Here is a 19,410-nt window from a genome sequence, read left to right as displayed (position 1 = left end):
TTTACCACTTTTCTCATTAAAAAAGTTGGGGCCAACATTGTGGAGTGGGTAAAGCCACTTCTTGCAATGCAGGTAAGTCCCAGCTGCTCCACTTCCAATCCAGCTCCCTGCTAATGGCCTAGGAACAGCAGCAGCAAATGACCCAAGTGCTTGGGTTCCTGCCACCCACGTAGGAGATCCAGATGAAGTTCCTGGCTTCTGGCTTCAGCCTGGCCCATCCCTGGATGTCATGGCGGTTTGGGAAGTGAACCAACAGATCTCTGTCCCTCCCTCTCCAACTCTGCCTTTCAAATAAATAAATACATCTTTTAAAAAAAGTTACATTTTAGCCTTATGATAGGAAGACTTGATTAGACTTTATCAAGTTCTCCCTCTAATGCTAGCCTCCAGGACACTGCTAAGGGCTGGGAAGTGGGAAACCAGGGCAGCAGGGGGTTAACGGGCCCAGGGTCGCAGACACTGATGTGGTGGGCTGCGAAGGAAGAGCCTTAGTGGGGCCTCAGCCGGCTCGGTTAGGGCTGCACTGCGGGAAGCCATCGCTGCGGCCCAGGGTGAGCAGCCCTCGGGTGACATTCATCACCCTGTCCCCTCACTGGCACATAGAGGCCCCCGTCTATGAATCTGTTACCCCAATGAACACAGAATAACTGAAATCGGGCCTAAGAAAATTGGAGCTATGGCCGGTATCGCGGCTCACTAGGCTAATCCAGGCCAGCTCTCTGCTGTGGCCCGGGAGTGCAGTGGAGGATGGCCCAAGTGCTTGCGCCCTGCACCCCATGGGAGACCAGGAGAAGCACCTGGCTCCTGCCATTGGATCAGCGCGGTGCGCCGGCTGCAACGCGCTGGCCGCAGCGGCCATTGGAGGGTGATCCAACGGCAAAGGAAGACCTTTGTCTCTCTCTCTCTATCCACTCTGCCTGTCAAAAAAAAAAAAAAAAAAAGAGAAGAAAAAATAAAAAGAAAAAAGAAAGAAAAGTGGAGCTATGTGACTTACACAGTCACAGGTAGCCAGAAAACTCAGAATGGAAACAAGTACAGTCAGTTCCAACTCCAGCATTTTCCTACTCGTTTTTATCTTCCTCTTCCATTGGTCCCGATCTTCCTTTTTGACAGTTAAGATCGTCACGGCAAAAAATCCTTACATGCTAATAGCCAAAAAGCCATGCAAACCTCACACAGGGTGTCCACATGTAAGAGTACATGCTAGAAGCTCTGACACTGGCTGCCCTGAAGTCAGAGAGGGAGGAGCTGGGGACTTGAAAATTGCGAAAGGCAACTTCACATGAGACAGCGGCTGTTGTAAGGAGCTTTCTCAGAAGGGTGCAAGGAGAGAGGAAAGAAAAGAGAAAGTGACCGGGAATCTCTTGTGGTTCCTTATACTGTTTAGTGTTTGTTCACTCCCCAGGGGCCTACAGCACCTAGGGCTAGGCCATGCAGAAGTTCGGAGCTGGGAATTCAACCCAGGTCTTGCTGGTGTGTGCAGGAATTCAATCACGTGAGCCATTACCTCCATCTCCTGGGCTCTGCCTTAGCATGAAGCTGGAGACGGAGCTGGGAATAAAGCCCAGCTGGGACCAGGGCAGCTCAACTGCCAGGCTGCACTAGCCTGCCCCGCAGTTCTTGTCATTTCTAAATGCTGACCAGAGACCACAGGCTGAGTGGATAGTGAGAGAGAGAGACAGAGAGAAAGGTCTTCCTTTTTGCCGTTGGTTCACCCTCCAATGGCCGCTGCGCTCTGCGCATTGCGCTGATCCGAAGCCAGGAGCCAGGTGCTTCTCCTGGTCTCCCATGCGGGTGCAGGGCCCAAGGACTTGGGCCATCCTCCACTGCCTTCCCGGGCCATAGCAGAGAGCTGGCCTGGAAGAGGGGCAACTGGGATAGAATCCGGCGCCCCGACCGGGACTAGAACCCGGTGTGCCGGCGCTGCAAGGTGGAGGATTAGCCTGCTGAGCCACGTGCCAGCCCATTGAGTCTTAAGTATTGGGTGGTGTGTGAGTGTCAGTTATAGAAACCCCTTGTGGTTCTGAATGTGAATTTCTTAACTCTAAATCACACATTCTCAAGCATGCAAGAACTCAGCACGTGAGTTAACAATGAAATTGAAACAGGGGTCAGTGCTCTGGTGTAGCGGGTGAAGCCGCCACCTGCAGTGCTGGCATCCCACATGGGTGCCGGTTTGAGTCCTGGCTGCTCCATTTCTGATCCAGCTCTCTGCTATGGCCTGGGAAAGCAGAAGATGACCCAAGTGCTTGGGCCCCTGCATCCAGGTGGGAGACTCGGAAAAAGCTCCATGCTCCTGACTTCGGATCAGCCCAGCTGTGGCTATTGCAGCCATCTGGAGAGTGAACTAGCGGATAAAAGACCTCTCTGCCTCTCTGTAACTCTGCCTTTCAAATAAATCTTTAAAAAAAAAGTTTATAATGAAAGAACAAGCTGAGATCAGGAAGAGAGAAGAGGAAGTGATTTTCAAAGTGTTAATTTTTCATAGCTAACTATTTTTGGCTTGGGGAAAACAAGATACTATCAAAGGATGAAATATATTTAAAAATAACTACAGTTTCAAAATGTTTCATTATCTTTTCAAAAAAGATTTACTTAAAAGGCAGAGTTACAGAGAAAAAGGGAGAGACAGATCTGCCATGTACTGGTTCACTCTCCAAATGGCCTCAACAGCTGGGGTTGGGCCAGGCCAAAGCCTGGAACTCCATCCAGGTCTCCCATGTGGATGCAGAGGTGCAAGCACTTGAGCCATCTGCTGCTTTCCCGTGTGCATTAGCAGGGAGCTGGATTGGAAGTGGAGCAGCCAGGACTTGAACTGGCACTCATATGGAATGTGGGTGTCCCAGAAGGTGGCTTAACCTGCTGCATGACATCAGCCCCTCGTAGTGTTCCTCACCGTTAAATGTTTTGATGATCAATTTCTTATTTTGAGAAAACATTTATCAAGCTCACTGATTAGTTTTACCTTAGTTTTATTTTTCTGTTCATAAATTCAAATACAGTTAAGTTTCAGGCCTCTTATTTAAAGATAACACATACAGGGGCTGGCATTGTGGCACAGTGGATTAAGCCATTGCCTTTGGCTGGCATCCCATATCAGAGCCCCAGTGCAAGTCCTGGCTGCTCTGCTTCCAATCCAGCTCCCTGCTAATGCACTTAGGAAGGCAGAAGATGACCCAGGGACCTGGACCTCTGCCACGCATGTGGGAAACCAGAGTTCTAAGCTTCTGGCTTCAGCCTGGCCTAGTCCTGATGTTGTGGCCATCTGGCAAGTGAGTCAGCAGATAGAAGATCTCTGTGTCTCTCACTCTCTGTTCCTCTGCCTTTCAAGTAAGTAAAAGTAACAATTAAAAAAAAAAAAAAAAAGGGTGAGGGGAGGTGCTGTGCTGTGGTACAGCAGTTAAGCCACTGCCTGCAATACCATCATCCCATATGGGCCCCTATACTCCACTTTGGATCCAGCTCCCAGCTAATGCACCTGGGAAAGTAGCAGAGGATGGCCCTGCACTCATGTGGGAGACCTGGATAAAGCTCCTAGGCTAGCTGCAGCTGTTGCAACCATCTGGGGGATGAACCAGTAGATAGAAGATCCCTCTCTTCGTCTCTCCCTGTCTCTAACTCTGCCTTTCTGTCAAACAATGACGTTTTATATATATATATATATATTTTGAGAGGCAGAGTTAGTGAGAGAGAGAGACAGAGAGAGAGGTCTTCCTTCCGTTGGTTCACCCCCCAAACGGCTGCTACGGCTGGCGCACTGCGCTGATCCGAAGCCAGGAGCCAGGTGCTTTCCTGGTCTCCCCTGGGGTGCAGGGCCCAAGCACTTGGGCCATCCTCCACTGCCCTCCCGGGCCACAGCAGAGAGCTGGACTGGAAGAGGAGCAACCGGGACAGAATCTGGCACCCCAACCGGGACTAGAACCAGGAGTGCCGGTGCCACAGCACTGGCCCCAAGTATTTTATTATTATTTTAATGAAAGAAAACCTATGCCATTCTTCAGAAACAAAATCACAGTGCTTTCAGGAACACAAATGTATAACTGAAGTATATTCTGTTTGTCTCAATGCTGCACTGCAGAAGGCAAAAAGAATTCTTGGAGATAGAACACAGAACCAACTGAAAGGTCACTTAAAAATGCAGAGATAAGCAGATGAAATTTCAGAAGGAATTAAACAAAATGCTGTTTTTTTTGGTTGGGCCATATTTTGCTCCCTCTTTAAGAGCATTTTTATGCCAAATATTATTCAAATTAATTCTTCCAACCTTAATGTAAATGTATCTAACATTCATGCTTTATGTATAAACTTCCCTTCATTTAAAATTAAGCCTTTGAGTAGGAAACCTTGGAGAATTCAAGTTTTAAAAAAGAATGTGGCTAAAATATTGTCCATGAGCGTAGCCAGCCTTTCATTCGGCACCTCACTTCCTTCCTGTGGGCATGGGCACTTAATGAAAGAACCCCTCATTAGGCAGCTGACAGCCCTGATGAACCCCATTTCTGTGCCCTTCACTGATAATTCATCCCGTGGTTGCAGTGGCAAAACCCAGAAAGCAGAAAAATTCTCCATCAATTCTGGTAAGCTGTAACTTACCAGACAGATAAAATTGAGCGCTCTAGCTCCCGTGGAAATGCAGGTGGCGGTAGTTGACATGGCCATTGTAGTACATGCATGAGGGATGGACAGAGACAGAGACATAAACCAAAGCTACCCTAACCCCGGAATCTGAAATGTTACACTGTGATGCAGCTTCCGGGGGAAAAGTTAAGTCTGTCCATTTTCAGGCTCCACAACGGTGCGGTACAGAGTGAATTCATTTGATGCCTTAGTTAATCCTTCCCTGGGTATCACCTTAGAGAGCCTGCACCCCCACCAGAGTGCCAGGGTTTGATGCCCAGCTCTAATTTCTGACTCCAGCATCCTGCTAATACAGGCCCTGTTAATCCCGGGAGGCAGCAGGTGACAGGTCAAAAGTTGGATTCTTGCCATCCACACAAGAGACCTGGATTGTGTTCCTGGCTGCCAGCTTCAGCCCCAACCCAGCCTCAGCTGTTGTGGGCATCTGGGGCGAAAGCCAATAGATGAAGGTGTGTGTGTGTGCATGTGCCTGTGCTTTGCTTCTAACCCAGCTCTCCTGCTAATGCACCTGGGAAAGTAGTGGCCATTGTACTACAGTGGCCCCTGTGCCCATTGGGGAGCCCCGGAAGAAGCTCCTGGCTCTTGATTTTGGCCTGGCCCCAGACTTGGCTGCTGGGCTATTTGGAGAGTAAACCACTAGATGGAAGAGCTCTGTCCTGCTAGTCAAATACGACAAATCTTTAAAACTATGTATCAGCTGGAACACTGCACTATCTAGCAGACTTTCCCTGCCTTCCCAAGCATGGGTCCACACCTACACCATTTAACTCCACACCGGTCATTACAATCCTGGGCTGACCCTCCCACCCCCACCTCCCAGCTGAGCCTTGGGGGCAAGGATCGTCGCCGCTTCCCCTGACCCTGGTACACCTTGTCCAGCTCCTCCTCTATCATGTATTCAGTACCTGACTCAATACTGTTGACACGTCTATCACAAGGAAGGTCCAGAGTGCTGCTTTCTGAAAACACAAGGACTTAAGGGGCCGAGGGAGGGGAGATGTGCAAATGCTCAGGTCATTCTATTTGAAGGATTCTTAATACTGAACACTTTATATAGGTGTGGGGGCAAAAATGCTGCCTACAGTAGGAACTCAGGATAGCAGGTCACCCCGTCCCAGTCACAGGAGAGAGAGAGAGAAAGAGGTCATCATTTTGATATAGGGCCCAGAACAGGCAGGGAGTTAAGAATAAAGTAGCTGGAAAACACTCCACAGTCTCCGTCTCTAGCCTTGTGTGTCAACTCCAACCCTGTAAATTGCCAACCCGGTATACCCACTTTCCCATGACTCCCCTGGGTCTCCTACACAGGGAAGGAGACGATGCCACAAACACACCTAAGCCCAACTCCATGTGGAAATATCATGAAACTCCTGGAAAACCTCATGCCCACTAAGCCCCGCCCAGGCTGGGCGACAGGCTAATCGAGGCACTGCCCAGGGCGAGTCCACAGCAGTGGAGGCGTAGGAGGAGACGGGGACAGAGATGGGTGACTTAGAGGTATCAGTATGGCCTGGGAAAGCAGTAATGTTTTGTTTTATTTATTTTTTTATTTTTGACAGGCAGAGTGGACAGTGAGAGAGAGAGAGAGACAGAGAGAAAGGTCTTCCTTTGCCGATGGTTCACCCTCCAATGGCCGCCGCGGCCTGTGCGCTGCAGCCAGCACACTGTGCTGATCCAAAGCCAGGAGCCAGGTGCTTCTCCTGGTCTCCCATGGGATGCAGGGCCCAAGCACTTGGGCCATCCTCCACTGCACTCCCTGGCCATAGCAGAGAGCTGGCCTGGAAGAGGGGCAACCGGGACAGAATCCGGCGCCCTGACCGGGACTAGAACCCGGGGTGCCGGCACTGCAGGTGGAGGATTAGCCTATTGAGCCGCTGGCGCCGGCTACTGGGAAAGCAGTAGAAGATGGCCCAAGTCCTTGGGCCCTTGCACCCATGTGGGAGACCTAGAAGAAGCTCCTGTATCCTGGCTTTGGATTGGCTCAGCTCTGGCCATTGTGGTCATTTGGGGAATAAACCAGCAGATGGAAGACCTCTCTCTCTGCCTCTCCTTCTCTGTGTAACTCTGAATTTCAAATAAATAAATAAATAAATCTTTAAAAAATGTACTTGGTGTGCTCCGTGTTCAATGTTAGAATATACTGTATTTCCTTGTCAAGCTCCATATAGAGTCGTCAGCCTGATTAACGTGGCCCAGGGAGCCAACGTCACAGCAAGGATTTGAGCCAACGGCCAAGTTCCTGAAGACAAGAAAAATTCCTCCAGTGTGGGCCCTACTCTGAGTAAACACTGAGAGAACATGGGCAGTGTGCACAAATTAAGGAGTAGATTTCACTTCTTTCCTAACAAAACACACCCCATTTACTGGTGGGTGAAGTGGACTTTGCCACCCATCGTTTGTGTCCCACATCCTGAACGTAGCCAGGCTGATTAGCATGGGCTCTGCATCAACCAAATGAGGGCACCTCCACAAGTCCTAAGATGTGAGTTTGCCAGGATGTTTCACCCTGGCCAGCGAACCTTTGGATCTGCCTTCCAACTCGAAGGGGCACAGCTCAAGGATACGCTAAGAAGCAAATGCAAACTTGAGAGCATGGGGAATTCTCCAGGACAGACAGCTGATGGGTCTAGTGTCATGAAAAGGGACCTTAAATGCTAGCTTAGAAGACATCCAAGGGGCCGGTGCTGTGGTGTAGTGAGTAACGCCACCACCTGTGACACTGGCATCCCATATGGGTGCCGGCTTGAGTCCCGGTTGCTCTACGTCTGATCCAGTTCCCTACTAATGCTCCTAGTGCTTGGACCCTTGCACCTATGCAGGAGACCTGGATGGGGTTCCTGGCTCCTGGCTTTGCCCTGGCCCAGGCCTGGTCATTACAACCATTTGGGAAATGAACCAGCGGATGGAAGATCTGTCTCTCCCTCTAACTCTACCTTTCTAATAAAAATAAATCTTAAAAAAGACATACAAGATATGCAACATATCCATAAATCAACCGAATTGGACACATGGCCCTGGACCAGATCCTAATTGGGACAGTTTTGAGGACAAGTGGAGAAACTGGGAAGTGTGGGATCAGATAAAGATATTGCAAATCTTGGAGCCAGTGATGTGGTGCAGTGGGCTAAGCTACTGCCTATGGCTCTGGCATCCCATTTGGGTATGGGTTCGAGTCCTGGCTGCTCCACTTCTAATCCAGCTCCCTGCTAATATGCCTGGGAAAGTGGCAGAAGATGGCCCAAGTCCTTGGGCCCCTGCACTCACGTGGGAGACCCAGGAGAAGCCCCTGGCTCCTGGCTTCTGATCGGCCCAGCTCTGGCCATTTGGGGAATGAACCAGCGAATGGAAGACTTCTGTCTTTCTGCCTCTTTTTCAAGTAAATAAATCCTTTAAAAAGTGTTACAAATAACAAAATAGCATAATAGTAAAATGCAAACATCTAGATGCATCAATAAGGAATTAACAATACTCATTTTGGGAAGGGTGGTATAAAGCTTTGACTTATCTGTATTTTTTCCTAGGTTGCACATGTTGATTTTGTGATAATAACATTATTTTGAATTAAAAAAGGAAATAGTCCTGACACAGGCAGAGAGAGGTAACAATTCACGGGGGAACACAGGGTTAACTGACAGAACCGGACCTTCCTCTGCTGCTGAAGCTCACTGCCATCTAGCCTTGGTATTTGGTGTGAAACACACACACACACACACACACTCCAGGGGTGAGAAGAACGTGTTGGAAATAGCGTGGTCAGTTCTGCCCACCAAGTCCCTATACCCTGGAAGACCCCAGAGCCTAAGATCAGAAGTCAAGGTTTGTACCAGCATAGTAAAGAATACCTCCAAGGAAGGTTAAGAACCATTGCCCTAAAATGTTTGCCCTGTTGCCTTTTTTTTTTTAAGATTTATTTGAAAGGCAGTTACAGAGAGGCAGAGAGAGAAGGTGGTCTTCCATCCACTGGTTCACTCCCCAGATGGCTGCCAACAGCCAGAGCTGTGCCAATCCAAGGCCAGGAGCCAGGAGCTTCTTCCTGGTCTTTCACACAGGTGCAGGGGCCCAAGCACTTGGGCCATCTTCTACTGCTTTCCCAGGCCATAGCAGAGAGCTGGATCGGAAGAGGAGCAGCCGGGTCTTGAACCGGCACCCATATGGGATGCTGGCACTGCAGACGGCAGCTTTACCTGCTATGCCACAGCACCAGCCCCAGCCCTGTTGCTTTTTTAATAGAGGGTCTCAAAAGTGCTTTCAATTCCCGAAGCTCTGCAGGTGGGACAAGGGGTACCAGTGAGACCCTGTGGTCACAGCGACGGTCCTGCTCCTGCGCAGGGCTATCTGTTCTCCAGCTCTTGCTGGGACGGGGAAGGCAGAGGAGACGAGATCCGAAATCCAGAGTTACAAATTTCTTCACAGCCTCGCAGAGCCCCCAGACACTGCCACCAGCTAGGACACACAGGTGTGACAGAGCCTCAGGCTCCCATCCCAGAACATACCGAGACCTTCCCCTGCCCGCTCCCGGTCCTAGGCATTCCAGAGAATCCAGGGGAGCCACACAAACCACCCAGAAAGATGCCAGAGACGTGGGGAAGCGTGTGGAAAGAATATACAAAGTCAGGGGCAGGCCAGGGCGAGGGCTCTTGCTGGTCCTTGGAAAGTTCACTTCCGAGGTGCAGGCTGCAACACCTGCCACACCAGGAACGCAACACAGAAACTCCTGGGGACTAGGAGTGCCAGGGAGAGGGGACATCAAGACCCTTGATCACATGGACTAGAGAGTGAAGGAAGAAGCAGTCAGAGTTGCCCTGTGTAATGGAGTCATTTTATTAGAAGCAACCTTGGTCACACCCCCAGCAATGTGAAGTCTCTTAAAGAAACAGCCCCGCCCGCACACGAAGTCAGAAACGGCGGTGCCTTTGGCGTGACAGTGAAGACGCTGCTTGGACGACACCCATATCCCATGTTGGGGTGCCAGGGCTTGCGTCCTAGCTCCCTTGTGATGCACACCCTGGGAGGCAGCAGGGGCATGACTCAAGTAGTCGGGTCCCCGACACCGGTGTGGGAGGTCTGGATTCACTGGGCTCCTGGCTTTGGTTTGGCCAAGCCAAACATTTGAGGAGTGCACCAATGGCTGGAAGGTTTTGTCTCTATCTTGCTCCCTCTCAAATAAAATGAAACTAACTTAAAAAAACAAAAGACCTCAGAGATCGGGGCAGACGCTCGGTGCAGTGGTTATACCGCCACTTGGGAAGCCTGTGTCCCATAGAGGAGTGCTTGGGTTCAAGTAGGAGCTTTGCTCCCAGAACCACTCTCCTGCTAATGCACCTTCTAGGAGGCAGCAGCGACGGCTCAAATAGTTGGGCTCTGGCTACCCATGTGGGACACCCAGACTGAGTTCTCAGCTCCCGACTTTGGGTTGGCCCAGCCCCAGCCATTGCTGGCATTTGAGGATCGAACCAATGGACGGAGGATCTCTCTCTCCCTCTCTGCCTTTCAAATAAGATGAAGAAAAGTAAGACTATAAAAATTAATCAAATAAATAAATAGATAGACTGAACTTCCACCCAGCTCCAAATCAAGGTTCAAAAACCTACTCCTTTCTTTGAAGCACATATTTGCGTCCCAGCTGCTGTGAGAAGCACCCTCTGAGCAGGACAGGGTGGGCAGCCCGCCTGCAAGGGCAGGCCGTGTGTGTCAGGAAGGGAGGGGCCAGGTCCTGCAGAGCCTGGAGCTGGGGAGAGTTACCCCGCTCGGGCCAATCGGCGGTGACTGCAAATCCAATATTTTCACAAGTCAGCAGGGGATACTAATGGGAATATACATTTATTTTTGAAGTTCCTCAAAGTGTTTTGTAGGGAATTACACATATTCATCTGTTTTCTTTTCTGTGGTGACTGGGAGCTGTCTTCCCGTCCACTGGATTTCCCAATTGGATGGAATGCTGGTACAGAGAAAATACTGCCGTTGTCCTGTCCTTAAACTATGCCAAGGAAGTGAGAAACAGAAGCAAACATCTTCAACTGCCTGGCCAGAACGTCAATGTGGTCAAAGAGTACTTTGCAAAACAAGATGAAAAAATAGAGTTTTCCCCTGCCAAGTTGGGAAGGAGGCAAGCCACCACTAAGGAATTTAAGAGTACTTGAGTGGAGGAGATGAGATCCCCACGTGCGATCATCTAAACTTGACCATTGAGATACCAAGCATTAGATTGAGAATGGCAAAAGCATTCAAAAAGTCACAAACTGGGAATTTGGGATCTGGACTGTTTTGCATTCAAATATAATACAGCTCCTCTATGGGGTCACCTTAATACTATCAGGAGGAGGAGCAAAAACAAAAACAAAAATCGACCCAGCCAGGAGTTCAGGGACTTGGCTGGCCGGAATTGGGAGCCTGGACACTCCTGTTCTTCCAGCCCAATACAGAAAAGCTCAAGTTACTGCCACAGGCACGGTGCACCTGACCAATTAGCTGGCATACCTACTGGGTCCTGGTTCCTTCAACTCCGAGAGGGCCTTCCAGGAAGGCCCTCCCCAGCCAGCTGCTCTGCTGCAATGTCTGACTGTTTGCTTCCTCTTGAACATTTCCCCAGGGCCCAGGAGACCAGCAGGGGAAGTTTCTTTGGTGACATTCCAGAAATTCAAGCCACACACATACCTCGTCTCCGTGCATATTTGCCACGTATTTGAAGTCCGGAATCCCAACTCTGTGTTCCTTCGGGAACCGTCCCACAACAAGAACCCACAGGTTTCTACCTTTACAGGGAAGAAAAAGAATCGTAAGTTTCTCCTGAAACTCCGGAGGACTGGGAAGCAAATCATGCCGACACTCCCCACCTGATTAACGCTTCACCCGACTTAAGTTCACCTAGCATTCCTGTGCTTAAGATGCTCTTTCCTGCTAGAGTGTAAGGAAACCCTTTCAATGAAACACAAATACTTAACTTGCTTTAGAATGTGATTTTTCAAAGTTGGACACTTCGTAGGGGACCTAGATCTTGTTTTTCCAAAATGTTTATATTCTCATTTTTCACTCCAACATCTAGATCCTCCCAGAAATGATGACCTGCTACTGCACACGATGATACACAGGTTACAGACAGTTGGCCGATGGCTGACTGGGAGCATGCCAGCCCAAGGAAGACAATGAAACATGCAACTCAGAGGGAGGCTGCTTTTGAAGTAAGATCCTGAATCCTGTATTCTATGCTGATGTGACGTGGCTCCAAGGCTGTGCATGAACCCTGCCCATCCTACTGATGCCAAGACGACTTCCGAATCCCAGCTCTGCCGTAGTCTGTGGTTAGGCAGAAACCAGTACCTGAGGATTTGCTCTGTCAACAGTACAGCTCTGGTTCACGGCAGCTCACGTAACTACTTGTCATGACCACTGAGATGGGCCGTCTTTTTTCTTCCTAATATTTATTTGAAAGGCACAGTGAGAGAACATGCGCATGTGCAAGAGACAGAAGGGAAGAGAGGAAGAGAGGGGCCTGTGTGTGAGCGTGTGTACGCATACAATTCCATCTGCTGGCTCACTCCCCAAATGCCTGCAACAGCTTACCCTGAGTCAGACTGACACCAGGAGCCAGGAACTCCATCCAGATTGCCCGTGTGTATGGCGGGAGTCATTTTCTGTTGCTTTACCAGGCACATCGGCAGGGAGCTGGATCAGAAGCGTGGAGTAGCCTGGATGCAAACCAGTCACTCAGATATAGGAAGCCAGTGTGCTTAGTGGCAGCTTAATCTGCTGTAGCACAATGCCCACCACTGAGAAGAATTAACTAAGCTTTACAAATGAGAAGACTGAGGGCCACTGCTGCGGCCTAGTGGGCTAAGCCTCCACCTGCAGCACTGGCATCCCATATGGGTGCCAGTTTGTGTCCCGGCTGCTCCTCTTCTGATCCAGCTCTCTGCTAATGGCCTAGGAAAGCAGTGGAAGATGGTCCAAGTGCTTGGGCCCCTGCACCCATGTGGGAGACCAGGAAGAAGCTCCCGACTTCAGATTGTCCCAGCTCTGGCTGTTGCTGTCATTTGGGAAGTGAACCAGCCGATGGAGGACCTTTCTCTTCTTCTGTCTGTCGCTCTACCTCTCAAAATATTTTTAAAAATAAAACTGATATTCAAAAATATTAAATAAACTACTTGTCACAGAGCCAGTAATTGGCTCCGATTCAAGCCTCAGAGTCTCGAATTGAGTCTACTCAATTTCAATCCTGGTGCTCTTCTTCCTAACAAAATACCACCGGTCTCTCACCTACCTAAACCAACAGAAGTACCTTTCAATTCTAAAACTGTCTGGCACTTTGTTATTTTTAATTATTTGAGATAAAGAGAGAGACATGGAAAAACAGAAAAAACAGAGTTCTCATCCATTGGTTCACTCTCCAAATGCCTTCAGTGGCTGTGGCTAGGCCAAGGCCAGGAGCTGGTACCTCAATCTAAGTCTCCCAGATAGGTGGCAGGAGCCATCATGGCTACACCCCAGGGTCTGCCTTGGCAGGATGCTGTGGTCAGAGCCAGGGCTGGGAATCAAACTCATCTTCGGACATGGGACACAGGCATCTCGACTACTCTGCTAAGTTCTTACTCCCTGTCTAGAACTTTAAGTATAGTCTAGAATTGGAGATTGAGGGCTGGTGTTGTGGTGCAGTGGGTTAACCATTGCTTGCCAGGCCAGTATCCATTTCAGAGTGCTGGCTCGAGTCCTGGCTGCTCTGCTTCTCATCCTGCTCCCTGCCAACGCGTCTGGGAAGGCAGTGGAAGATGGCCCAAGTACCCAGGCTACTGCCACCCATGTGGGAGACCTGGATGACGTTCCAGGCTCCTGGCTTTGGCCTGACCCTGATCTGGCTGTAGGGGCCCCTTGGGGGAGTGAACCTGTGGATGAAAACTGTCAGTTTGCCTTTCAGACAAATACATATTTTTCTCAAAAAAATCAGATTGGGTATGTTTAATACCCAACATGTTTATACATTGTTTGACCACAGAGTCTTATCTGGAATTTAAGAGCCCTAGACAGGCTCCAGCCTGCTAGCTGGCTGGCAATAAGTGGGCCCCAGCTGGCCCAGACCAGGGTACACACACACAAGAAAAACTATTTACTTTTCGTAACCTGACTGCCAAGGTAAAGGATACTCAAACAAGACGATTTTCCTATCAAAGTTGGGAAGACTGCCTTCATTCCTTAGAGCTCTAGCTAATAACATGGGTGCCAGAGTCCTAACGTGCCCAACTGTCTCTTGACTAAAACATCCACAAGATCTGGGTTCCAGATACTTCTGTATCTACACTCGGGAACTCACTCAGGGCACGACACACAGATCCCAGCACTGTGGCACGGTGCCCAGCTGGGGTTGCTGGGAGATCAAGAAAGGTTTTGCAACTTGGAAGGATTCGCCAAGATCTATAGACAAGCAAGCAGACAACTAGTGCTGCAAAGCTTTCCAGGAGTTGAGCAGGAAACAGGAGATCCGAGTTTCACCAGGCGGAAATGGGCAGGGTGTCGGGCCCACATCAGTCAGCTGGGGTCAGGGTGAAAACCATAACTCCCCAGCCCCACCCCCACCTACTCAACCAGACCTCGGAAACCTGCATTTAACAAGCCGCTTCGGCGATCCTGAGGTCCCTTAATGTTTGAAAGTCTCTAGGACCGAAGCATTCGGTGTCCAGACAGACACGGGGGGCAGCTCACCTCGGGGTCACACCATCTCCTTTTCCATATCATCGTGAGCGCGTCTCTCTGCCACATAGGCTTCCACGACACCCCTTTCAATGGCTGCTTACTGACATGTGAGAACACTACCATTCAGTCAACCAATGCTCTATTGTTAGGTGTCCAACAATAAGCCATTTCATGTAAATTGCAGCAGGCCCAATAAAATTATGTCCAGAGTTTGTAAGGTTGTTTTATAGGGGCAGGCATTTGGCCAAGTGGTTAAGTCAGCCACGGCCCACATCGGAGAACCAGGGTTGGATTCCTGCCTCTGGTCCCCGACCCCGACTTCCAGCTGACGCAGCCCGTGGGCGACAGTGGCGATGGCCCAGGTGATGGAGTTACTGCCGTCCACGTGGGAGACCTGAATTGTGCTCTGGCCAAGTCCCAACCTTTGTGGGCATTTGAGGAGTGAATCAGCAGATGGGAACTCCATTCATCTCTTGCTGACTCCCAGCTATGTAATTTAAAAACCTGTCATTTTCACATATTAAAGAATATGTGGCCGGTGCCGCGGCTCACTAGGCTAATCCTCCGCCTTGCGGCGCCGGCACACCAGGTTCTAGTCCCGGTTGGGGCGCCGATCCTGTCCCGGTTGCCCCTCTTCCAGGCCAGCTCTCTGCTGTGGCCAGGGAGTACAGTGGAGGATGGCCCAAGTGCTTGGGCCCTGCACCCCATGGGAGACCAGGAGAAGCACCTGGCTCCTGCCATCGGATCAGCGCAGTGCACCGGCCGCAGCGCGCCTACCGCGGCGGCCACTGGAGGGTGAACCAACAGCAAAAGGAAGACCTTTCTCTCTGTCTCTCTCTCTCTCACTGTCCACTCTGCCTGTCAAAAAAAAAAAAAAAAAAGAATATGTGAAAAAATATGTAAAAAGGAAGTTCAGTTATGTAACTATAGCCATGCAAATCAGATTGCTCATTGGAAACACAGCACCATACCATACAAACTCAAATAATGGACAAGCTACTACACATGCTGGAAATGGCGTCCTGTTGGTGATAATAGGGTAGGTGACAGGGCGATAAAACTCACCAAGTTCTTTTCCCTTCTTCATCTTTCTAGTTTTTAGTTTCTTAAAAAGAAAAAAAAAAAAAAAAAAAAAAAAGTCGGGGCCAGCGCTGTGGTGCAGTGGGTTAACGCCCTGGCCTGAAGTGCCGGCATCCCATATGGGCGCCAGTTTGAGTCCCGGCTGTTCCTCTTCCGATCCAGCTCTCTGCTGTGGCCTGGGAAAGCAGTAGAAGATGGCCTAAGTCCTTGGGCTCCTGTACCCATGTGGGAGGCCTGGAAGAAGCTCCTGGCTTCAGATCGGCGCAGCTCCGGCTGTTGCGGCCAGTTGGGGAGTGAACCAGCGGATGGAAGACCTCTCTCTCTCTCTGCCTCTCTCTGTGTAACTCTGACTTTCAAATAAATAAATCTTTAAAATAAAAAAAAAAAAAGAAAGAAACTAAAACGTCACATGCTATCATTCAGGAAGCCCAGATACCATGTGCCAGGCACTGTACTAAGCCTTTAGGTGGGTGATGTCTGGCCATAATTCATTGTGGAGGAAACTGAGTTGAGCAGTAGAACTGGGACCAGCACCAAGCCACTGCCTGCAGTGCCAGCATCCCATATGGGTGCCAGTTCCAGTCCCAGCTGCTCCACTTCTGATCCAGCTCCCTGCTAATGTGCCTGGGAAAGCAGTGGAAGATGGCCCGGGTGCTTAGGCCCCTGCATTCATGTGGGAGACTTGAAAGAAGCTCCTGGCTTCGAACCGGCCCAGTTCTGGTCACTGTGGCCATTTGGGGAGTGAACCAGTGGATGGAAGACCTCCCTCTTTCTTTCTCTGCAACCCTGCCTTTCAAATAAATAAGTAAATCTTAAACAAAAAAAAAAAAAGGGGGGGGGGATAGAACCACAGTTCATACCCAGGTCTGTGTGATTCTAAAAGCTGGCTCTTCTGATGAACCCAAGCTGCCTCAATTTCCCCGAAATAGAAGACAGGCCAGAGCCCAGCCCAGCCTGGTGAAGCAGGATCCAGCCTGCTACCTGGCTATGGCTGGTTGAGCCAGGGAAGGTAGCTCAATCGAGGGCCACACTACAGGACTCTCCATGCGTGATACTGGTGTAGCAATCAGACCATCTCTGTCCTGTGTGTGTCGGTGGAACAGGCCCAGAAAAAAGCAGAGACCCTGAGTGGCCCTGTGATGCTGAAGCATGCTACCGTTCTTCATGAGGCTCTTTGTAGGAGGGACTTTAAAAAGATCGTAGGGGGAAAATTAAATTTATTTTAGTACAAAAAATTTTGAAATCCACACACACCAGGGATCTTCAAAAAGTTCATGAAAAATGAGTAGTATGCCAAAACTATGCATGGATTTTAAAAAAATTTGCACCAACACTAACTTGTCTTTAAATCCATTTTCCCTGTGAATTTTTGAAGGCCTCTCAAATGTACGGTCGGGTGGACAAAGACCTGGCGTCCGGAGCACTGGGCCAGCTGCTTTCTCAGACCGGCCCATCTCTGGGTATCCTTACATGCACCCTCTGACCCCGGCCAAGTGTGCCAGCGCTTCCCTGATGCACCGGGTTTCACCCACCTCAGGCTTAAGTGGGACTAACTGCCCCATCAGCAGGGCTGTTGCAAGGCAACCCATTACTGGCTTATCACTACCGTGTGTTCCTTTTACTTCCTTAAGAGTGATCCCCGGATCTGACACAAAACTTTCAGTATCACCTATGCACATTCCCATTACTCCCCACCATGTCCGTCCCCCCCCCCCCCCATGAAGCTTATCACATAGAGCGTGCAAAGCTCTACATTAAATAACAGAAGTGGGCCCAGCACGGTAGTGCAGCGGGTGAAGCCGCTGTTTGCGACAGGGCCATCCCACTTCAGCGTGCAGGACTGAGTCCTGGCTGCTTTGCTTCTGATCCTGCTCCCTGCTAATGCGCCTGGGAAAGCAGAAGATGGTCAAGTGCTTGGGCCCCTGCCACCTGTGAGTCCTGAGTCCACAGGGGCCCGAGACGTCTCCCCCACTCTTTCCTGGCATCAGGAAAACAAAAACAGAGGCCGTGCTCCTGCAGAGCCTCACCGTTCCCACAATTTGTCCCAGCTGCAAATCAAGGAGACATCCTGTGCCTGCCCTGCTCTGAATCAGGCGGCCCAGGGACACCCTGTGTCGGGGACACCCTGTCTCAGGTATCTGGTATCCTCTCCGAGTGCTCCAGCCCGCATCCCACACCCCTTCGTTCAGCCGCTCCAACCCACCTCCCACCTAGCTCCTGCTTCCCTGGACACAAGTTCCCTATAAAACCCTAGCCCTGCACACAAGCTCCGAGCTCCTCTCCCTCTGAGGCTGCGCCCGGCAATTCTTCTCCCTAATAAAACTAATTTTTTTGCTCAGCATGGTCTTGGTTGTCGTTCTCGGTCGTGGTTGAAAACCCTCCCATCACCTACATGGAGACCCAGACGGAGGTCCCGGTTCCTGCTTTTGGCCTGGCTCAGCCCTGACTATTGCAGCCATGTTGGAGAGAACCATGGAAGGACAAATCTTTCTCCGTTACTGTCTTTCAAATAAATAAGTACATCTTTAAAAAAAAAAAACACACATGGTATTTAGGTAACTTTAAACAGTTTCCAAAGTTCACACGCCCCTGGATTTGAAGTAGAGGAAAACCCTGCTCCTGCCAAGTCACTGCAGAAACACGAATACAGAGGACACACACCAAGGGCGGAGATGCCAGACTGGCTGTGCCTGCGGTAGCAGCGCTCACAGCCCTGATGCTACAGGAACCCCAAGTCCAGGGGCTCCGGCGGAACGTTCGTGGATTCCAAAGAACCCTCCAGAAGCTCAGGTGGGGAGGATACGCACCCTTACTCACGAGAGGGACCCATGGCGTTGGTCAGTCCCTACTCAAATGCTGGCCAGAGTTCACAGAGTTAAATAGTTCAGGAGTAAATTAGCTCAATTAGCTGACCGTCAAAACAGCCAGGGGTCTTCCCCCGTGTCCCACAAGCCACAGCTGTGCTAGACAGACACCTGGCCTCCCCACCAGGCTCCACTTAAGATGTTTACCCTGGGGTGGGGGAGGCCCAGCCTAGCCACCACCCCCAGGGCATAGGATGCTCTTTCTCCTGGGGGAAGGGCAGTGTAGGGAGCCTTACCTACAACAGCTCAAAGTGTTTTGCAGATATTCAATAAATTTAACCCTAATGACTGCGCTGCTAGGTTTTAGTGCTTCTATTATTCTTTTGCACAGAACAAAACGTTCTTCAGTAACCCTGTAGGGCAGTGGCTCTCCCAGGACCAACCAACAGCATCAGTATCACCGGGGAACTCATGGAAAATGCTTATTCTAGGGTTCTGCCCCAGATGGACTGAATCTGAAACTCTGGGGGTGGAGGCTAGCTCTCTGTGATGGGTTCTCTCTCTCTCTCTCTCTCTCTCTCTCTCTCTCTCTCACACACACACACACACACACACACACACAGAGCTCCCATTTGCTGGTTTGTTCCCCAAATGCCCACAATGGCCAGGGCTGGGGCTGGGCCTTAGCCACAGTCAGGAAGTGGAAATTCGATCCAGGTAATCGAGTAGGAACCCAGCTACTGGAGCCAATCACTGCTTCCTCCCAGGGTCTGCACTTGGCAGGAAGCTGGACCCAGGAGCTGGTGCTGGGAAGGTACCCGCTCCCCACGGTGCGCTTCAACAAGCTCGCCAGGTTTTTCTCAAATGCACAAAATGAAGAACTGCTGTAAAAGGAGACAGAGCTGGCTGGTTCTCCGGTGGCCCTGCCCTGTTCTTAACCTCCATGCAGCTCTGCTAGTCACCTAAAAGATTGGAAACATTAAAAAAAATCAATGAAACAGGCACCCCTGAACCAGGCTTGCTGTGCACCAAACGTTGGTTGCTGGGAGTTTTTTCTTTCTCCCGGCTGAGGAGACACAGGAAGGAGGAGGAGGAAGGGGAGGGACGGAGGAAGGCTGCTTTGAGAAGCCATAGTTGGTGTTGGCAACTTGTGTTTGGTTTGGCTCACCCGCCGGACCTGAGGGCTCTGCAGCCAAGGACCATAGGC

The 19,410-nt window shown here is 50.2% G+C and overlaps 1 protein-coding gene across 1 annotated transcript in view; it reads right to left on the bottom strand.

The window, feature by feature from the left end:
* CPM (carboxypeptidase M) overlaps positions 1 to 19,410 on the bottom strand; it is an 85,953-nt gene that overhangs the window by 18,469 nt on the left and 48,074 nt on the right. The window contains exon 3 of the mRNA XM_062203267.1: positions 11,293 to 11,390. Within this exon, the coding sequence (XP_062059251.1) occupies positions 11,293 to 11,390 (98 nt within the window). The remainder of the gene's footprint in view (positions 1 to 11,292; positions 11,391 to 19,410) is intronic.

Source organism: Lepus europaeus, chromosome 10 (assembly GCF_033115175.1).
Source record: "Lepus europaeus isolate LE1 chromosome 10, mLepTim1.pri, whole genome shotgun sequence".
NCBI classification, from domain to species: Eukaryota; Metazoa; Chordata; class Mammalia; order Lagomorpha; family Leporidae; genus Lepus; species Lepus europaeus.
This window is presented reverse-complemented; position numbering and strand designations above follow the sequence as displayed.